The sequence below is a fragment of the Chelonia mydas genome, chromosome 7 (assembly GCF_015237465.2).
Source record: "Chelonia mydas isolate rCheMyd1 chromosome 7, rCheMyd1.pri.v2, whole genome shotgun sequence".
Taxonomy (NCBI): Eukaryota; Metazoa; Chordata; order Testudines; family Cheloniidae; genus Chelonia; species Chelonia mydas.
The window spans coordinates 50921598-50941677 of NC_057853.1; the positions used below are offsets into that span (position 1 = coordinate 50921598).

Consider the following 20080-nt stretch of genomic DNA (forward strand, 5'->3'; position numbering starts at 1 on the left):
TGATGCAGTCTGCCGCCGAGAAAAAGGAATTGAAGGAGTGGTGGGACGGTGAGAAGAGGGAACGAAAGGAGAACATGGCACATCAGAAAGAAGCCATGGAGCGGCTCTTAACAGTTATGGAGCACCAAGCGGACACAATCCAGGAGATACTAGCTCTTCAAACCGAGCAGCTCCGCGCCCGCCCTCCCCTGCAGCCACTGTCGCAAAACTCTTTCCCATGTGCCACTCCCCCCACTGCCAACACACTCTTATCAATCTCCTGGCTCCACTCTCTACCCGCAGCATTCCACTCCTCCCTCCTCACAGTCCAGCAGTGTGGACTCCCAATACCCACTACACTCAACACCCATCCATCTGTAGTTTGGCCCTGATGAAGTACAGCACCCGCTGCATCGTACTCCAAAGGAGAAGGTTGGGTATGATCCCTGGACATACACAAATCTGTAGCCATCCCGGGAGCCCTCCTCCTCTTGAGACTTTCCATTCCCCCATTCCTTCCATTTCCCCCCACAATCCCCCTCCCTGCTGATGAATTTTTTCTTTTGACTCTCTCCTCTCGTTGTTGCCTTTCAATAAAAAATTGTGCTTCTTTGAAATCAATCTTATTCTATTAAGGGAAAGCAAAAAAGAGCACTGCAAAGCAACATACTATGTTAAGGCCCCTTCTTGCATCATGTGCACCAATCACCTCCTAGCATTACAAGCACTGCAATCTCGAGCATAGCAACAAATATTAGTGGCTTTCAGCTTCAAATTGCTGCCTCAAAGCATCCCTGATCCTTATGGCCCCGTGCTGTGCCCTTCTAATAGCCCTGGTCTCTGGCTGTTCAAACTCAGTCTTCAGGCTCTGAGCCTCTGCAGTCCAGCCCTGAGTGAACCTTTCACCCTTCCCTTCAAAAATATTATGGAGCGCACAGCATGCAGCTATAAGCATAGGAATATTATCGGCCATGTCCAGATTCCCATACAGGCATTGCCAGCGGGCTTTTAAATGGCCAAATGCACACTCCACAGTCATTCTGCACTTGCTCAGCCTGTTGTTGAACCACGTCTGGCTTCAGGAGCCATGGCATTAAGGGGTAGGCGAGGTCTCCCAGGATCACAATGGGCATTTTGATTTCCCCCCACGGTGATCTTCTGATCTGGGAAGAAAGTCCCTGCTTGCAGCTTCTTGAACAGGCCAGTGTTCCGAAAGATGTGTGCGTCATGCACCTTTCAGGACCAGCCTGCGTTAACGTCTGTGAAACGCCCACGGTGATCCACAAGTGCCTGTAGAACCATTGAGAAATACGCCTTGCGATTAATGTACTCGGTGGCTAGGTGGTCTGGTGCCAGAATTGGAATGTGTGTGCCATCTATCGCCCCTCTGCAGTTAGGGAAGCCCATTTGTGCAGAGCCATCCACAATCTCACACACGTTGCCCAGAGTCACGGTCTTTTGGAGTAGGATGCAATTAATGGCCCTGCACACTTGCATCAACACGAGTCCAACGGTCGACTTGCCCACTCTGAACTGGTTAGCGACTGATCGGTAGCAGTATGGAGTAGCCAGCTTCCATAGTGCAATCGCCACGCGCTTCTCCAACGGCAGGGCAGCTCTCATTCTCATGTCCTTGCACCACAGGGCTGGTGCGAGCTCATCACACAGTCCCAAGATGTGGCTTTCCTCATGCAAAAGTTCTGCAGCCACGGCTCGTCATCCCAGATGTGCATCATGATGTGATCCCAGCACTCAGTGCTTGTTTCCCGAGCTCAAAAGCAGCGTTCCACAGGGGTCAGCACCTCCGTGAATGCCACAAGAAATCTCTTGTCGTAGCTACTACGTGTGGTGAGATCAATGTTGCACTCCTCTTGCCTTTGCAGTTTAAGGAATAACTCCACTGCCACTCGTGATGGTCAGTGCGAACAGCATTCTTGTCAACAGCTAGGGATCCATTCCTGCAGCCAGAAAGAGGCAGGGCAGGGCACGCAGCACACAAACTGTTGAAAGATGGCACCAAATGCGGACGGAAGCACAGGGATTGCTGGGATGCGAAGCAATGCATCACGGGACATTGAGACAGGACCCAGGATGCCCCACAACCCCTTCTGCCTTTCCACAAGTCTTGGCAGCAAAAGAGAAAGAGGTTCTCTGTGGGATAGCTGCCCAGAGTGCACCACTCCAAATAGCACTGCAAGTGTGAACACGCTATTGCACAGGCAGCTGTCGGTGTGAACCCACCACAGCAGTTTTCCTTTGGCGCTCCCTAAGCAGCGCTGTAACTGCCGGCACTGTAACTTTGCCAGTGTAGACGTGCCCTAAGGCTAAAAATATGCAGGGGGGAAAAACCCCAAATGCTTATTCCTTATTCATTTAAAGCAACAAAAAGGAAAGCATAAGGCCAGTTTTTCAATTTTTTGCAGTTTACCTTTTAAAGATGGTAACCCCCTAAAGACTCTACCCAAGCTTCATGGCCTCACTTCAGCAGAGGGGGAGGATATAAGTGAGGTGATCAGAGGTCAGCAAGTGACAAGGCAACATAAAATACCATCACTTGTGAGCCCAATGCAATTGCTTGTAGATCCTAGCCAAACCAACATCTTATTACTATCCTTATTACTTTGTTTATATTTTAAGGGGGGGAAATAAAAACAATAAGTTACAAGAGAGCTACAGACTTGTCAGGAAAGCCACCTGCTTACTTAGAATGTCTTTTGCAATAATCTCTTAACATACCTGTCATTGGAGAAGGGGGCACTACCTTCCTTTTTGTTTTTTTAAAAAATCCATCCTCTGGGTTATTGAAGAAATACTTCCGTGTCAGGAAAGACTGAAAACAAAAGGAAGAGCAAATTCTAACCGGGCTGGGAACCAGACAAGTACAACAGAGTTTACAAACAGCAGAATTCCTCTCGAATGTTCAGGATGCATGCTTGTCATTTTTGCCTTTTTCATATCTCCTCCTTCCTCTCCTGCAGAGATGCAATAACCTCATGTACAGTCTTGCTCTGCTTTCCAGGTTTCATAGACTTTAAGGCTGGAAGGGACCATCCTAATCACCTAGAGTGACTTCCTGTACATTGCAGGCCACAGAACCCCATCCACACCCCTCCTATAATAGACCCCTAGCCTCTGGCTGAGTTACTGAAGTTCTCCAAATCATGATTTAAAGACTTCAAGTTACAGAGAATCCACCATTTACATTATTTTAAACCTGCAAGTGACCTGTGACCCATGCTGCAGAGGAAGACAAAAACCTGCCAGGATCTCTGCCAATCCTTCCCAACTCCAGATACAGCAATCAGTTGGATCTTGAGCACTTCAGCAAGACCCAACAGCCAGACACCTGGGAAAGAATTCTCTGTAGTAACTCAGAGGCCTCCCCAACTAGTGTCCCATCACTGGCCAGTGGGGATATTTGCTACTAGCAGTCGCAGAATAGCTACAAGTCACTGTAGAAAGTTTCATCAGACCATCCCCTCCGTATGCTTATCAAACTCAGCCTTGAAGCCAGTTAGGTTTTTCCCCTGGATTCCAGTAATTTCAATAACTGATTTGTATTTGGGCAGAGCTTCTGTCTTCAATGTCCCCCAGGTTAGTGTCTATCTCTGAAATTCCATCTGAGGCATCCACATCTCAAACATTATTGACTGTTTCATGCACAGAAGCCATTTGCTCCCAAGGAGACTTACACCTTTCTACATTTCTTTTTTTCTCCAAGATGGCTTCCCAATATTCTCAGAGGCTGAGAACAAACTATTTATATTTTGAAAGAAATTAAATCAATGCTGATGTGAATGTTTGGTCCCAGTTGGGACCAATCAGCCCATGTCCCGTGACCTACTGCAGTGTTCCACATTACTGCTTTTCTTTTTAAACATGTAACATTTTATATACAAAATGAACACATGAATCTTACTACAAGAACCTTAACTACTTTAGGAACTGTCTGACATTTGAGCGCAAGTCTCAACTTTAACAATGAATTAATGCTACTTTCTGCACTTAATATTTGAAAAAGATTTGGGGGTCGTGGTGGATAATCAGCGGAACATGAGATCCCAGGGCGACGCTGTGGCCAAAAAGGCTAATGCGATCCTTGGATGCATCAACAGCGGAATCTTGAGTAGGAGCAGAGAGATTATTTTACTTCTGTATTTGGCACTGGTGGAATCCTGTGTCCAGTGCTGGTGCCCATAATTCAAGAAGGATGTTGATAAATTGGAGAGGGGTCAGAAAAGAGCCATGAAAATGATTAAAGGATTAGAATATAGTGGTAGACTCAAGGACATCAGTATATTTAGCCAACAAAGTGAAGATTAAGGAGTGACTTGATTACAATCTATTAGTACTTACACAGGGAACAAATATTTGATAACAGACTCTTCAATCTAGGAGAGAAAAGATATAACAATGCCCCATGGCAGGAAGTTGAAGCAAGACAAATTGATGCTGGAAATAAGGGGTAAAATTTTAACAGTGAAAGTAATTAAACACTGGAACAACTTACCAATGGTTGTGGTGGATTCTCCATCATTGATCATTTCTAAATAATGATTGGATGTTTTTCTAGATGTGCTCTAGGAATTATTTTCAGGGGAGGGTTCTGTAACTTGTGTTATACAGAAGGTGAGACTACATGATCACATTGGTCCCTTCTGGCTTAGGAATTTATAAATCTACGTTCATTTAGGTCATCATTCTCTCTATACAGACTTCATAAAAAGACTAAAGAAATTCAAATATGCAGCTTCACACATGTACATACCTGTTTTGGAATGTATTTTCCATTTTCTCTGAGGACTCTGCTTCGAATTAGGACTTGGCTAAAAAAAAGAAATCCTTTATTGCAGGACTATCGAAGATCAATATTAGGGAAGAGTAGAAATGAGGGCTGCAAGTGAGCTGTAGGTAAACAACATGCTGGACAGTAATTGAGCTGAGAAAGGCTGACTCAGCAACATCTACCACACAAATATAAAGACAAATTCCTATTAATGGAAACTCATTTCCAGAGTATCCATTTTCACAGTTTGGAGCATCTCACTCATAAAACAGGATGGGTGAGGAATAAAAAGGTCACCTCTTCCTCCTCCTTCCAGATTGGGAAAAGAAGATTTCCTGAGAGGAGGACAAATTAAATTGTATCAGATGCTGTATATGTACCCTTTGGAATGACATTTAGACTCCATGAAGCAGCTTCATGGATTTTTGGGCCTCCTTTAAGCAGAATTTTCTGACAGATAATAGCAGCTTCTTCTAGGTCTAAAGGCAATTTTTATAGGAAAACCAAAAATATGTCTAGCATTAAATAGACTTCATTAACCAAAATCTTTGCTGTCCCAACTTAAACGAGATTTAATAGGAAATGTATTGTGCAAAGCAGCAGGAGAATCAGTGTAATTTTTTATACATAAGAATAGATTCCTCAGGAGGAAGTAGTGATACTGAGGGTAAATCAATGGCAAAATTAGTAGCACCCAATGAAAAAAATAGCTGCAGCTCAAGATGAGATCCAAACATGACTAGGGACAGCCAGACAAAAAAGATAAATGAACATAATGAATGAATACTCCCTGTCTGTATTACCTTTACACTCTCCAGCCTATTTTAAGAACTCCTTCCAACAAAGGCATCTTTCCACCCTTTTACAGCAGGATAATTGAGTTTACATAGAAATTATTCGCATGAACCAGGTCTTTGATTCATCTAGTTCAATACCCTGTTTCCACTGTGGCCAGTGACAGAAACTTGGGAACCAAGGGAATTTTTTTCAGAATGTTCATGAAATCCTCGGATGCTATATGATAAGCACCTCATAAAAGTCCACGAGGAAATTAATACATAATAGAATTTGAATAGTACAGTAAATATGGCCTGGGGCCACACAGTGAATAAGGAAAAGAAATACTGGATAGCTGTTCATTCAGTAAGCTCTATCCATCAAGTTCATTGAATGAGATGGAGTCCAGTGAAAAAATGTGATCATGTAATTAGAAATTGTTTCATATTGCATACAGACAAGGAGTCCAAATTAAGCTTGCACAAGCAACTTTAATCCTGGCATTTCCTTACTTTTGACTTTGCAAACTTAATGTTCTTTTATCCTAGCTTTATTAGAAAGACTGTAGGAAAACTTTGGTGCACTTGTTAACTTACCTGTCAGACACTTGTTCCCTAGTGAGCTTTTTGTCACTTTGGAGCAAGATGGACACGTAGTGACGAATCATCCCAACAAAGAATGTTATGAAAACAATTGGAAGAACCACCCATAACCGGATATTGGAGTCCAGCAGCAGCTCTGGTTCGCTCATCTTTAGAGTAGATTCTGGTAAACAAAATGGACCTGATTATGCGTTACATCCTGAAGGCACGTAGCACTTTCCACTCTTCATCCGGAAAAATGGTGTGTTCTGAACTTGTATTTGCTAGCATGTGGTGACTAACAGCAGCTATCTCATGATTTGGCTTATAATTGTTTTCAATTTTGTGAAATTGGTCCTTCTAAGGCACCAAGTCTATATATTTCTGGTCCGGACTTCATTCTGTTTGCACATTATAAATGTGATCAAGTCATGATGACTTGTACTTAAGCTACCATTAATTTTTAGTTCTGTGCTCCATTCCCTCTTCATCTATTAGGACAAGGTCTAATAAAGAATTCCCCTATGTCAGCTGCAACACTTTTTGAGTTAGGAAATTGCTATGTACAGTGTTTAGAAATTCCAGTGGTGGTTTAGTACTGGCAGCATGAGACCTCCAGTATGTGTTACTCAAACGGAAGTCCTCCATGATCACAGTTTTTCCCCCCCTATACATTATAGTAATTCCAATTCCTCTTGTTTGCTATCCAGGCTTTTAACACTAGTGTATAGGAAATTCAGTCATTTCTTCTCTTCACATCCATTGGTTCCTTGATTAATTTTGTTTCAACATCTCAACTTTGTGCTCATTTTACCCTCTCCTTCTGCTATTAGTTTAACCCCCTGACCTGACTACTCTGGTCAGCCTGTCCCTGAAGAGATTGGGCCACCTTCTGCTGAGGTGGAGGCCATCCAAATTACACAGCTCCCTCTTCCCATAGAGGAGGCCCAATGTTCCACACAACCAAAACCCTCCACTGTACGCCATTTACGTAGACAGTGGTTCACAGCTAGAATCTTCTGCCTTCTGTCTTCCTTCGCTTGTAGGGCAGGAAGGAGCTTGGAAAAGGTTGCTTGAACATTCTTTTTCAGCATGCTTCTGAGTTCCCTGAAATCATATCTGTGAGCTATTCATTGACACAGTGTCATTAGTGCCAATTTGAACAATCACCATAGCTCCTAGCCCACTAACTTCAGAAACGTGTCCAGTTTCATGTCTTGGCTCTGGGAAGGCACCACACTGCCTGACTCCTGCTGAACGTTCATTTGATTCTTGTGAGGACTGAGTTTCCTGCAAGGATCATCTGCCTTCCTTGGATGGTTGAGGACCGCTAACACTCATTAGAACTACAGACTGACTTGTCTTAACTGCAATTTTACCTGCTGTTAGTCACCCTGTGATTGATAAGCAGAGTTATGAATACAACGAGTTTCCTTCTGATGATAAGGATGAAGAGCATCAAAAATTACCCATCCATTACATGCAAGAAGGGAGGTTAAAGCAACAGTAGCAGTGGGGAACTGTTTGATCCTCAGGGTTGGTGTGTGTGGGCACCATGCCCCATTTGCCACGTGCCAGCGCCCATCACTTCTACTGTCCCCTGCCCAGCAAAGAGACCCCAGCCCCCTCCCCAGCCCAACAGCCGCATGCTGCAACCAGCCCAGCACAGAGACCGCAGTCTCCTCCCAGGCCCGACAGCTGCCTGCTACCCCCTGCCCGGCACAGAGACCTCAGCCCCTTCACTGGCCTGACAGCTGCCTGCTGACCCCTGCCCAGCACAGAGACCTCAGCTCACTCCCTGGCCGGACATCCACCTGCTGCCCCCAGCCCAGCAGAGAGACCCCAGCTCCCTCCCTGGCCTGACAGCCGCTTACTGCCCCCCACCCAGTACAGATACCCCAACCCCTTCTCTGGCCCAACAGCCACCTACTGCCCTGTGCCCAGCACAGAGACCTTAGCCCCCTCCCCGGCCCGACATCCACCTCCCGCCCTCAGCCCAGCAGAGAGACCCCAGCCCCCTCCCCAGCATAACAGCTGCCTAGTGCACCATGCCTGATACAAAGACCTTAGACCCATCCCTGGCCTGACAGCCACCTATTGCCCTGTGCCCGGAACCGAGACCCCAGCCCCTTCCCCGGTCTGACTGGCACCTAATGCCCACTGCCAGGCACTGAGATCCCAGCTCCCCCGCGGCCTGACAGTCACCTACTGCCCCCTGCCCGGCACAGAGACCCCAGGCCCCTCCCCAGCCCAACAGCACCTACTGCCCCATGCCCAGCACAGAGACCCTAACCCCTTCCCTGGCCAGACAGCCACCTACTGCCCCCTGCTGGGCCAGAGACTCCAGGCTCCTCCCTGGCCCGACAATCACCTAGTGCCCCCAGCCCAGCACAGAGACCCTGTGACGTTCTGTATCTCGGGGGATCACCCAGTACCCCCATGTTCATCCTTATAATATGTCTGTGTGGTATCTAATGCAAAGTTTGTCATGTTGGGTGTCTTTAGAAGGCTTATGATGTACTGAGCATTGTTGTTATGGTAATGTTATAGTAAACATTGTTATAGCAATGTTATAGATTGTAATTTCATGTATATAGTTATGAGGCTGAAAATGCGTCCTCATGGCTTAAAGCAAGCCCAGGCAAAAACTCTCCAGAAGCAGAGGGGCAGTTCACACCTCATCGGGGCATGTATGGGACAACCCAGCCCAGCCTCACAGGAACAAAGGACACTGGCCTAGGCAACAACAGATGATCTGTTGGACTCTCGAGTGAGTCACCCCCCTTCCTTTGGTCAGTTTGGGAATGTGATGAGGTAGTGCTCACTTGACTCTGAAGGAGGGGTGAGGGGGGCAAAGCCAAGAGGGAAGAAAGGACATGATAAAAGGGAGAGACGTTTGCCATGCCCTTCTTCTCTCTTCCACCTTCATCTACAGACATCATCACCAAGCGATTGAAGCGCTGATCAAAGGGGAGAGCCTGGCTGAAGAGCAACCAGCCAGCCTGTGGTAAGAAGTTTGTAAGGGTACAGAAAGTGTTAAGATCAGCTTAGAATGCGTTTTGCTTTTATTTCATTTGACCAAATCTGACTTCTTGTGCTTTGATTTATAATCACTTAAAATCTGTCTTTCATAGTTAATAAATGTGTTTGATGTTTATTCTACCTGAAGCAGTGCATTTGGTCTGAAGCGTGTCAGAGATTCCCCTGGGGATAACAAGCCTGGTACATAAAATGATGAATTCATATGAGCTTGCAGCGTCCAGTGAGCATAACTTGACACTGCAACACGGAAGTTCCTAGAGTTGTGTCTGGGACCGGAGATATTGGTTAGTGTCATTCGGCTGCAAGTCGCTGGGAGCAGCTTACATGCCAGAGGCTGTGCGTGAACAGCCCAGGAGTGGGGGTTCTCACAGCAAAGCAGGGTAAGGCTGGCTCACAGAGTCAAGGATTGGGGTGACCTAGCAGATCACTGGTCCAGATGACACCAGAGGGGACCATCACAGATCCTAACCGCCTCCCTGGCCCGACAGCCACCTGCTGCCCTGTGCCCGGCCCAAAGACCCCAACTCCCTCCCGGGCCGGACAGCCGCCTACTGCCCCCTACCCAGCACAGAGACCCCAGCCTGACAGCCGCCTACTGCCCCCTACCCAGCACAGAGACTCCAGCCCCCTCCCCGGCCCGACAGCTGCCTACTGCCCCCTGCCCAGCACAGAGACTCCAGCCCCCTCCCCGGACCGACAGCCGCCTACTGCCCTCTGCCCAGCACAGAGACCCCAGCCCCCTCCCCGGCCCGACAGCCGCCTACTGCCCCCTGCCCAGCACAGAGACCCCGGCCCGACAGCCGCCTACTGCCCCCTGCCCAGCACAGAGACCCCGGCCCGACAGCCGCCTACTGCCCCCTGCCCAGCACAGAGACCCCGGCCCGACAGCCGCCTACTGCCCCCTGCCCAGCACAGAGACCCCGGCCCGACAGCCGCCTACTGCCCCCTGCCCAGCACAGAGACCCCGGCCCGACAGCCGCCTACTGCCCCCTGCCCAGCACAGAGACCCCGGCCTGACAGCCGCCTACTGCCCCCTGCCCAGCACAGAGACCCCGGCCCGACAGCCGCCTACTGCCCCCTGCCCAGCACAGAGACTCCAGCCCCCTCCCCGGCCCGACAGCTGCCTACTGCCCCCTGCCCAGCACAGAGACTCCAGCCCCCTCCCCGGACCGACAGCCGCCTACTGCCCCCTGCCCAGCACAGAGACTCCAGCCCCCTCCCTGGCCTGACAGCCGCCTACTGCCCTCTGCCCAGCACAGAGACCCCAGCCCCCTCCCCGGACCGACAGCCGCCTACTGCCCTCTGCCCAGCACAGAGACCCCAGCCCCCTCCCCGGCCCGACAGCCGCCTACTGCCCCCTGCCCAGCACAGAGACCCCGGCCCGACAGCCGCCTACTGCCCCCTGCCCAGCACAGAGACCCCGGCCCGACAGCCGCCTACTGCCCCCTGCCCAGCACAGAGACCCCGGCCCGACAGCCGCCTACTGCCCCCTGCCCAGCACAGAGACCCCGGCCCGACAGCCGCCTACTGCCCCCTGCCCAGCACAGAGACCCCGGCCCGACAGCCGCCTACTGCCCCCTGCCCAGCACAGAGACCCCGGCCCGACAGCCGCCTACTGCCCCCTGCCCAGCACAGAGACCCCGGCCCGACAGCCGCCTACTGCCCCCTGCCCAGCACAGAGACCCCGGCCCGACAGCCGCCTACTGCCCCCTACCCAGCACAGAGACTCCAGCCCCCTCCCCGGCCCGACAGCCGCCTACTGCCCCCTGCCCAGCACAGAGACCCCGGCCCGACAGCCGCCTACTGCCCCCTGCCCAGCACAGAGACCCCGGCCCCCTCCCTGGCCCGACAGCCGCCTATTGCCCCCTGCCCAGCACAGAGACCCCGGCCTGACAGCCGCCTACTGCCCCCTACCCAGCACAGAGACCCCGGCCTGACAGCCGCCTACTGCCCCCTACCCAGCACAGAGACCCCGGCCTGACAGCCGCCTACTGCCCCCTGCCCAGCACAGAGACTCCAGCCCCCTCCCCGGACCGACAGCCGCCTACTGCCCCCTACCCAGCACAGAGACCCCAGCCTGACAGCTGCCTACTGCCCCCTGCCCAGCACAGAGACTCCAGCCCCCTCCCTGGCCCGACAGCCGCCTATTGCCCCCTGCCCAGCACAGAGACCCCGGCCCGACAGCCGCCTACTGCCCCCTGCCCAGCACAGAGACTCCAGCCCCCTCCCCGGCCCGACAGCCGCCTATTGCTCCCTGCCCAGCACAGAGACCCCGGCCCGACAGCCGCCTACTGCCCCCTGCCCAGCACAGAGACCCCAGCCCCCTCCCCGGCCCGACAGCCGCCTACTGCCCCCTGCCCAGCACAGAGACTCCAGCCCCCTCCCTGGCCTGACAGCCGCCTACTGCCCCCTACCCAGCACAGAGACCCCAGCCCGACAGCTGCCTACTGCCCCCTACTCAGCACAGAGACCCCAGCCTGACAGCTGCCTACTGCCCCCTGCCCAGCACAGAGACTCCAGCCCCCTCCCTGGCCCGACAGCCGCCTATTGCCCCCTGCCCAGCACAGAGACCCCAGCCCCCTCCCCGGCCCGACAGCCGCCTACTGCCCCCTGCCCAGCACAGAGACTCCAGCCCCCTCCCTGGCCTGACAGCCGCCTACTGCCCCCTACCCAGCACAGAGACCCCAGCCCGACAGCTGCCTACTGCCCCCTACTCAGCACAGAGACTCCAGCCCCCTCCCTGGCCCGACAGCCGCCTATTGCCCCCTGCCCAGCACAGAGACCCCGGCCCGACAGCCGCCTACTGCCCCCTGCCCAGCACAGAGACCCCAGCCCCCTCCCCGGCCCGACAGCCGCCTACTGCCCCCTACCCAGCACAGAGACCCCAGCCCCCTCCCCGGCCCGACAGCCGCCTACTGCCCCCTGCCCAGCACAGAGACCCCAGCCCCCTCCCCGGGCCTTATCCCCTCCTCACCCTTCGCCTTGACTCCGCTTCCGGGATTGATTGAACGCAGCCTTTCCGTGAGGCCCAGGAAATACGTAATTGTGAGGTCATCATCGCGAGACAGGACTCACTGTCTGGCGGGAAACACGAGTAGAGTCTGGAGCTGTCAGCGCGAACGGTAACCGCGGTTCTGCGGCCGTGGGAATGTCTCCTACTGGCCGCAGGGCCTCCCGCTTCCCTTCCTCCTCCCCTCCCCGGCCTGGTCTCCATGGTAGCGGGTGTTTGGGGGGATGGTGCCCTCCGTCTCTATGGCAAAGAGGTTTATGGGGGTATGGTGTCCCCACCGTCTCTGGGGTAACGGTGTCGGGGGTTGGTGCCCTTCCACGTCTCTGTGGTAACAGTGAGTTGGCACTAGTAACCCCCCCACGTCTCTGTGGTAGCGAGGCGTATGTGTGTGGGGGTACTACCCTCCCACGTCTCTGTGGTAGCGGGGCGTGTGTGTGTGGGGGTACTACCCTCTCACGTCTCTGTGGTAGCGGGGCGTGTGTGTGGAGATAGTGCCCTTCCACCTCCCTGTGGTAGCGGGGTGTGTGTGGGGGGATGGTGCCCTTCCACCTCTCTGTGGTAGTGGGGGGTGTGGCTGGATAGTGCCCTCCCACGCCTCTGTGGTAGTGGGCTGCGTGCAGGGATGGTTCCACTCCGCATCTCCATGGCAATGGGCAGTTATGCACAGCCGATAATGGGGTGTGTGTGGGGTATGGTCTCTGTGATCTCTGTGCTAGTGGGGTGTTTATGGGGATGGTGCCCCCCGACATCTCTGTGCTAGTGGGGTGTTTGTGGCGATGGTGCCCCCTACATCTCCCTGGTAGTGGGCTATGTGTGGGGATAGTGTCCCCCCACGTCTCCGTGGCAATGTGGTGTGTGTGGGGATTGTGCCCCTTCATGTCTCCGAGATAGCGGGTTGTGAGGCGGATGGTGCCCCGCACATTTCTGTGATAAAGGGGTGTGTGCGGGTATGGTGCTCTCCCACATCTCCATTGCAGCGCGATGTGGAGGGGATGGTGCCCCCCGTCTCTGTGGTAGCGGGGTGTATGTGGGGATGGTGCCCTCCCACATCTCTGTGGTAGCGGGGTGTGTGTGGGGATGATTCTCCCCCATCTCCATGGTAATGGAGAGTGTGCGGGGATGGTGCCCCCCCCGCGACTCCGTGGTAATGGAGTTTGTGGGTGGGGATGGTGCCCTCCCCCGTTTCTGTGGTTGTGGGGGGATGGTTCCCCTCTGCGTCTCCGTGGTAGCAGGTTGTGTGCAGGGATGGTGCCCTCCATGTCTCCGTGGTAACATGGTGAGTGCGGGCATCATGTCCCCCCACCTTTCCATGGCAACGGGCAGTGTGTGGGGATTGTGCCCCTTCACGTCTCAGTGGCAATGCGGTGTGTGTGCGTATGGTCCTCTCCCATGTCTCCATTGTAGCGGGGTGGGGGGGGTGGTGCCCCCCATGTGTCTTGCTGGAAATGGTGCCCCCCGTCTCCATGGTAACGGGGCTTGTAGGGGGATGGTGCCATCCATGTCTCTGTGGTAGGGGTGTGTGTGTGGGGATGGTTCCTCTCTGTCTCTGTGTTAAGGGGGTGTATGGTGGTGATGGTGCTCTTCCACATCTGTGTAATAGTGGGGTGTGTGCGGGTTTTCCTCCGCATCTCTGTGGTAGCGGGCTGTGTGCAGGGATGGTTCTACTCCGCATTTCCATGGCAAAGGGTAGTTATGCACAGCTGGTAATGAGGTGTGTGTGGGGGGGATGGAAAAATCATGGAGCAGATCCTCAAGGAATCAATTCTGAAGCACTTAGAGGAGAGGAAAGTGATCAGGAACCGTCAGCATGGATTCACCAAGGGCAAGTCATGCCTGACTAATCTAATTGCCTTCTATGACAAGATAACTGGCTCTGTGGATGAGGGGAAAGCAGTTGATGTGTTATTCCTTGACTTTAGCAAAGCTTTTGATACAGTCTCCCACAGTATTCTTGCCAGCTGGATGAATGGACTATAAGGTGGATAGAAAGCTGGCTAGATTGTCGGGCTCAATGGGTAGTGATCAATGGCTCCATGTCTAGTTGGCAGTCGGTATCAATCGGAGTGCCCCAGGGGTCGGTCCTGGGGCCGGTTTTCTTCAATATCTTCATTAATGATCTGGAAGATGGGGTGGACTTCACCCTCAGCAAGTTTGCAGATGACACTAAACTGGGAGGAGTGGTAGATACGCTGGAGGGTAGGGATAGGATACAGAGGGACCTAGACAAATTGGAGGATTGGGCCAAAAGAAATCTGATGAGGTTCAACAAGGAAAAGAGCAGAGTCCTGCACTTAGGACGGAAGAATCCCATGCATCGCTACAGACTAGGGACCAAATGGTTAGGCAGCAGTTCTGCAGAAAAGGACCTAGGGGTTACAGTGGACGAGAAGCTGGATATGAGTCAACAGTGTGCCCTTGTTGCCAAGAAGGCTAACGGCATTTTGGGCTGTATAAGATGGGGCATTGCCAGCAGCTCGAGGGACGTGATCATTCCCCTCAATTCGACATTGTTGAGGCCTCATTTGGAGTACTGTGTCCAGTTTTGGGCCCCACACTACAAGAAGGATGTGGAAAAATTGGAACGTGTCCAGCGTAAGGCAACCAAAACGATTAGGGGACTGGAACGCGTGACTTATGAGGAGAGGCTGAGGGAACTGGGTTTGTTTAGTCTGCAAAAGAGAAGAATGAGGGGGGATTTGATATTTGCTTTCAACTACCTGAAAGGGGGTTCCAGAGAGGATGGTTCTAGACTGTTCTCAGTGGTAGCAGATGACAGAACAAGGAGTAATCTCAAATTGCAGTGGGGGAGGTTTAGGTTGGATATTAGGAAAAACTTTTTTACTAGGAGGGTGGTGAAGCACTGGAATGCGTTACCTAGGGAGGTGATGAAATCTCCTTCCTTTGAGGTTTTTTAAGGTCAGGCTTGACAAAGCCCTGGCTGGGATGATTTAGTTGGGGATTGGTCCTGCTTTGAGCAGGGGGTTGGACTAGATGACCTCCTGAGGTCCCTTCCAACCCTGATATTCTATGAGTCTATGATGGTGCCCCCCACGTCTCTGTGGCAGCGGGGTGTATAAGGGGATGGTGCTCTCCCACATCTCCATGGCAATGGGCTGTGTGTGGGGATGGTGCCTCTCCATGTCTCCGAGATAATGGGATGTGGGGGGGGATGGTGCCCCCCACATTTCTGTGGTAATGGGGTGTGTGCGGGGATGGTGTCCCCCCACTTCTCCTTGGCAACGGGTTGTGGGAGGGATGGTGCCCTGCCACGACTCTGTGATAGCGGGGGGTGTGTGGGGATGGTGCTTGCATGAGGTGAATTGAAAAATACTATTTCTTTTGTTTATCATTTTTACAGTGCAAATATTTGTAATAAAAATAATATAAAGTGAGCACTGTACACTTTGTATTCTGTGTTGTAATAGAAATTAATATATTTGAAAATGTAGAAAAACATCCAAAAATATTTAATACATTTCAATTGGTATTCTGTTGTTTAACAGTGCAATTATTCGCAATTAATTTTTTTAATCACAGCTATTTTTTTTTTTAGTTAATCACGTGAGTTAACTAAGATTAATCAACAGACCTAGTTAAAAGTCCTTTTGGGTCCTACACCCACCCCTGATTTTATTTGCCATTTTAAAAAATGATTTTTCAATAATATTTTCCTATTTAAGAACAAACTCTTTCTCTCTCTCCTATTGCTGTGTGACAAACTAACAGAAACAGCAAGGGGAAGTGACTGACTAACTGATTGTAGTGCAGAGGGCTGGGGAAAATGAGAGACTAAAACCAGTGTGATCTCAAATGTGTAAAGTAACCAAAGTGAAATAATAGAGAAAAATACTCCATAGGTTCATAGATTTCAAGGCCAGAAGGGATCATTGTGATCATCTAGTCCAGTGGCTCTCAAGCTTTCCAAACTACTGTACCCCTTTCAGGAGTCTGATTAGTCTTGTGTACCCACGAGTTTCACCTCATTTGAAAACTACCAGCTTACAAAATCAGACATAAAAATACAAAAGTGTCATAGAACACTATTACTAAAACATTGCTTACATTCTCATTATTACTATATAATTATAAAATAAATCAAGTGGAATATAAATATTGTACTTACATTTCATTGTATAGTATATAGGGCAGTATAAACAAGTCATTGTATAAAATTTTAGTTTGTACTGACTTCGCTAGTGCTTTTTACGTAGCCAGTTGTAAAACTAGGTAAATATCGAGATGAGTTGATGTACCCCCTGGAAGACCTCTGTGTACCCCTTGGGGTATGTGTACCCGTGGTTGAGAACCACTGGTTTAGTCTGACCTGCATAACATAGGCCATAGAACTTCCCCAAAATAATTCCTACAGCATATTGTTCTCTTCTGATAGCTACATTAATACCTAAAATTAGTGTATTTGTGATAATGATAGGTAAAATGCATTCAAAATAGGGATGTAAATAGCGTTTAGAAAAAGTAACGTTTTAAACTATTAAAATTATATTGGTTAAACATTTAACTGTTAAGGAGTTCACAATATAGGCTCCGGAACTAGGGTTGCTGCATCACCCCCACATTCTATGCTGGGCTCTGCTGTTGGTCTTGTGCCCGGTGTCCTGGGTGCTGGCCCCAGCCTCAACCCCCTTACTGTTTACTGAATACATTACTGGTAAGGCTGATGCTTATCGGTTACCATTTTACATCCTAATTCAAAAAGTGTGTTTTTTTAGCTTTGTCCCTTTTTTATATACTTACCTTTACACAAAATTAAAAAAAAATTACATATAATAGAGAACGAGCAGTACTTGTGGCACCTTAGAGACTAACTGTCTCTAAGGTGCCACAAGTAATTGTCATTCTTTCTGCTGGTACAGACTAACACGGCTACCACTCTGAAACATATAATAGAGAGTAATGCTAGATATGTGTCTGAAAGATATAGAAACAAAGTATCTCTCTCCTAGGTATTTATAATGTGCCCACAATCTTAGTAAGTGATGGTAGCTATATTATTTGAGAATTCTAATGTGATGATGTAATTGAAGATTGTATCATGATGTGTGCACACAAGGGAATAGAGTGATGGTTGCATGGTCAGCCTTGGCTTTGGGATTTACTGACATTTGACTATTTAACTGCGTAGACTTGTAATGTCGGAGTTTCTTTTGGTTACTCCAGTTAACTCACCATGTAATTCAACTGGCAGTTGAAAGAAACACAGAAACTCAGAACCTGGTGTTCTGATAAACTGCATTTTAGAAAAAGTGATACACCATGCTATTTTAATGTAACTGGAACTCCTTGACATCAGCCTGCATTGAAGAGGTGTTTGTGCAAAGAATAATGCTGGTTAATCCGATCTCTCTCATTTTCTTTGAATGGGCAGTCTGCACTCCTGGAGCACTTTTCCTTCACTGTATCCTGTCCTCTATTCACTTTAGATTTGTTTACAAATTTTAAAGTAAAGACTGATCTCTGCCTAGTTGCTAATTGTTTTTTTTTCATATTATTCTAGGATACAACAAAGGTTTTGTTGCCATGGTTTCAAAACGAAAATTGTCCAAATCTGATGCTCATGGGGACAGTCTGACTGCAGAATTACCACGTAAGTGTAACAAACTCCTCTTATTTGAAGTGAAATTCCTTTGGTAGAGGGCAACAGTTCACGGGCAGGGTGCATAGAAGTTTTCTAGTAAAGTGACGGGTTGTACAGAATGGCCCCACAGAATATAAAATGGTAATGTTTGATAAGCCACAGTACAATGAAAAATAACAAAACCAAGGGTGTTACCAGGTCTGAAAAATCTGATTGCCTCCTTTCCTCTATCTCTGCATTTATGTCTCTCTGGACTGACGGGAGCAAGCCTCAGTGCCATTAGAGGGAAGTAGTGAGCCCCTCCTTCCCCCAAAATAAGCCCATTCTACCAAAATCACAGATTTAAAAAAAACAGCCACCTCTCTACTGAATGGGGGAAGGAGAAAGCAACTTCATTTTCACTCTAGTAAATGTGCAAGGTGCTCAGATATCCCAGTGATAGACAAGGTAAAAGAACAGGGATAGAGAGTAAACTCTTCAGGGCAGGGATGTGCCTCCTACAGATGCCTGTAAATAAAGTACCTAGCATGCTGGTGGTGCTGTACAAATAATAACTAAGGCATTGCATGATTCATATGTGTTGGCCAAGCTTGTTGCACAGCTTAGGGGCTCCTTGCTTTCCTCTATTCGCCCCCACTCCACCCCTTCAAGCTCCCTGTGTGACACTCTCCCATCCCCTTCTATTACACTGGGACTCTCTTCAACTCCCCTCTATCTCCCTCCTGCTACGAGTTCTGTGTGCTGCATGGTTCCCTCTCCCATACCAGAGTTCCCCATTGTCCCCACATGCCAGTGGCTTGATTCCCCCCCATTTCCACTCTGCCCCATGCCTCCTCTTCGCCCCCATTCTAGGGGCTGTGTGTGCCTCCCCTTCCCCCATACCAGGTTTCCCTAGTCTTCCTCCCCACCGGGGTTCTCTGTGCCCCCATTCTTCCCTCCCCCATTCCTGGGTCCCCCATACTCTCCACCACGGCAGGGGCTCTGTATGTACTCCTAGACCCCTTTCTCCCATACAAAGGTCCCCCAATCTCCCCCCCCCCCAGGAGTTCTGTGTGCCCCATTCCCCTCTCCCTGTTTTCACCTTCCCTCTCATGCCTGTGTGGTCCCCACTTACTCTGTTCCAGAGTCTCCCATTCTCCCCCACATGCCAGAGTCTCTGTGTGCACTCCTATTCCCACCTTCACCCATGCCCCCCAGTCTGTCTTCCCCACCATACCAGGATTCCCCATTCTCTCTTCCACCAGGAGTTCTGTGTACTCTCCCTTTCCCCCTCCCCTCATTCCAGTGTTGCCCATGTCCATTCTCTGTGGCAGGAGTTCTGTGGCCTCCCCTATTCCTCCTTCCCTCTATGGCAGGGCCTCTTGGTGAACCCTTATTACCCGGCTTTCCCCATTTTCCCCTTTCCCCCCATGCTAGGGCTTTGGGTGTCCTCCTTCTCCCATCCCTCTCCCAGCATCCCCCATTCCCCCCGCCCCATGCCAATGGATGTGTTCATGTCCTTCTCCATTCCCCCTTCCCCCCAATTACTCTTGTTTCTGTCTGGGAGACAAGGTGGGTGAGGTAATATCTTTTATTGGACAAATTTCTGTAGGTGAGAGAGACAAGCTTTCCAGCTTACAGAAGTCATGCAGGGTGCCAAGATGTTACACTCTGTTGTAGGGGTGGGCAAATTTTTTGGCCTGAGGGCCACATCGGGGTTCCAAAACTGTATGGAGGGCTGGGTAGGGAAGGCTGTGCCTCCCGAAACAGCCTAGCCCTGCCCCCTCCCACTTTCTGCCCCTGGACTGCCCCCCTCAGAACCCCGACCCATCCAACCCCCCTGCTCCTTGTCCACTGACTGCCCCTTCCTCGGACCCCCACCCCCTAACTGCCCACCCGGGGGACCCCCCCCATCCAACCCCCCCCCCCCCCCCCCGCTTCCTGTCCCCTGACTGCCCTGACCCCTATCCACACCCCCGCCCCCTGACAGGCCCCCTGGGACTCCCACGCCTATTGAACTGCCCCCTGCTCCCTGTCCTCTGACTGTCCCCGGGACCCCATGCCCCTTATCCAACCTCCCTGCTCCCCGCCCCCTTACCATGCCGCTCAGAGCAGCAGGCCTGGCAGCTGTGCTGCCTGGCTGGAGCCCGCCACGCTGCCCGTCAGGAGCTTGCAGCCCCGCCGCCCAGAGTACTAGCGGCACGGCGAGCTGAGGCTGCGGGGGAGGGGGGACAGCGGGGGAGGGGCCGGGGGCTAACCTCCACGGCTAGGAGCTCACGGGCTGGGCAGAATTGTCCTGTGGGCCATAGTTTGCTCACCTCTGCTCTATT

General features: G+C 50.8%; 2 protein-coding genes across 9 annotated transcripts in view; one reads left to right on the forward strand and one right to left on the reverse strand.

Moving 5' to 3' along the window:
• The window catches only part of EMC3 (ER membrane protein complex subunit 3), a 29858-nt gene extending 17571 nt beyond the window's left edge, over nucleotides 1–12287 (reverse strand). Inside the window, exons 1-4 of the mRNA XM_007061768.4 lie at nucleotides 12140–12287; nucleotides 6139–6307; nucleotides 4748–4805; nucleotides 2716–2809 (exon numbers count right to left, since the gene is read on the reverse strand). Of these exons, the coding sequence (XP_007061830.1) occupies nucleotides 2716–2809; nucleotides 4748–4805; nucleotides 6139–6293 (307 nt within the window). The 5' untranslated portion in view covers nucleotides 6294–6307; nucleotides 12140–12287. The remainder of the gene's footprint in view (nucleotides 1–2715; nucleotides 2810–4747; nucleotides 4806–6138; nucleotides 6308–12139) is intronic.
• FANCD2 (FA complementation group D2) overlaps nucleotides 12172–20080 on the forward strand; it is a 191760-nt gene continuing 183851 nt past the window's right edge. For all 8 annotated transcript variants that reach the window (XR_006292126.1, XM_037903424.2, XM_043550844.1 and 5 more), the window contains exons 1-2: nucleotides 12172–12287; nucleotides 17691–17780. Coding sequence is in view for 7 of the 8 variants with exons in the window: in XM_037903424.2 (XP_037759352.1) it covers nucleotides 17714–17780 (67 nt within the window). In the remaining variant the exon portion in view is untranslated. The remainder of the gene's footprint in view (nucleotides 12288–17690; nucleotides 17781–20080) is intronic.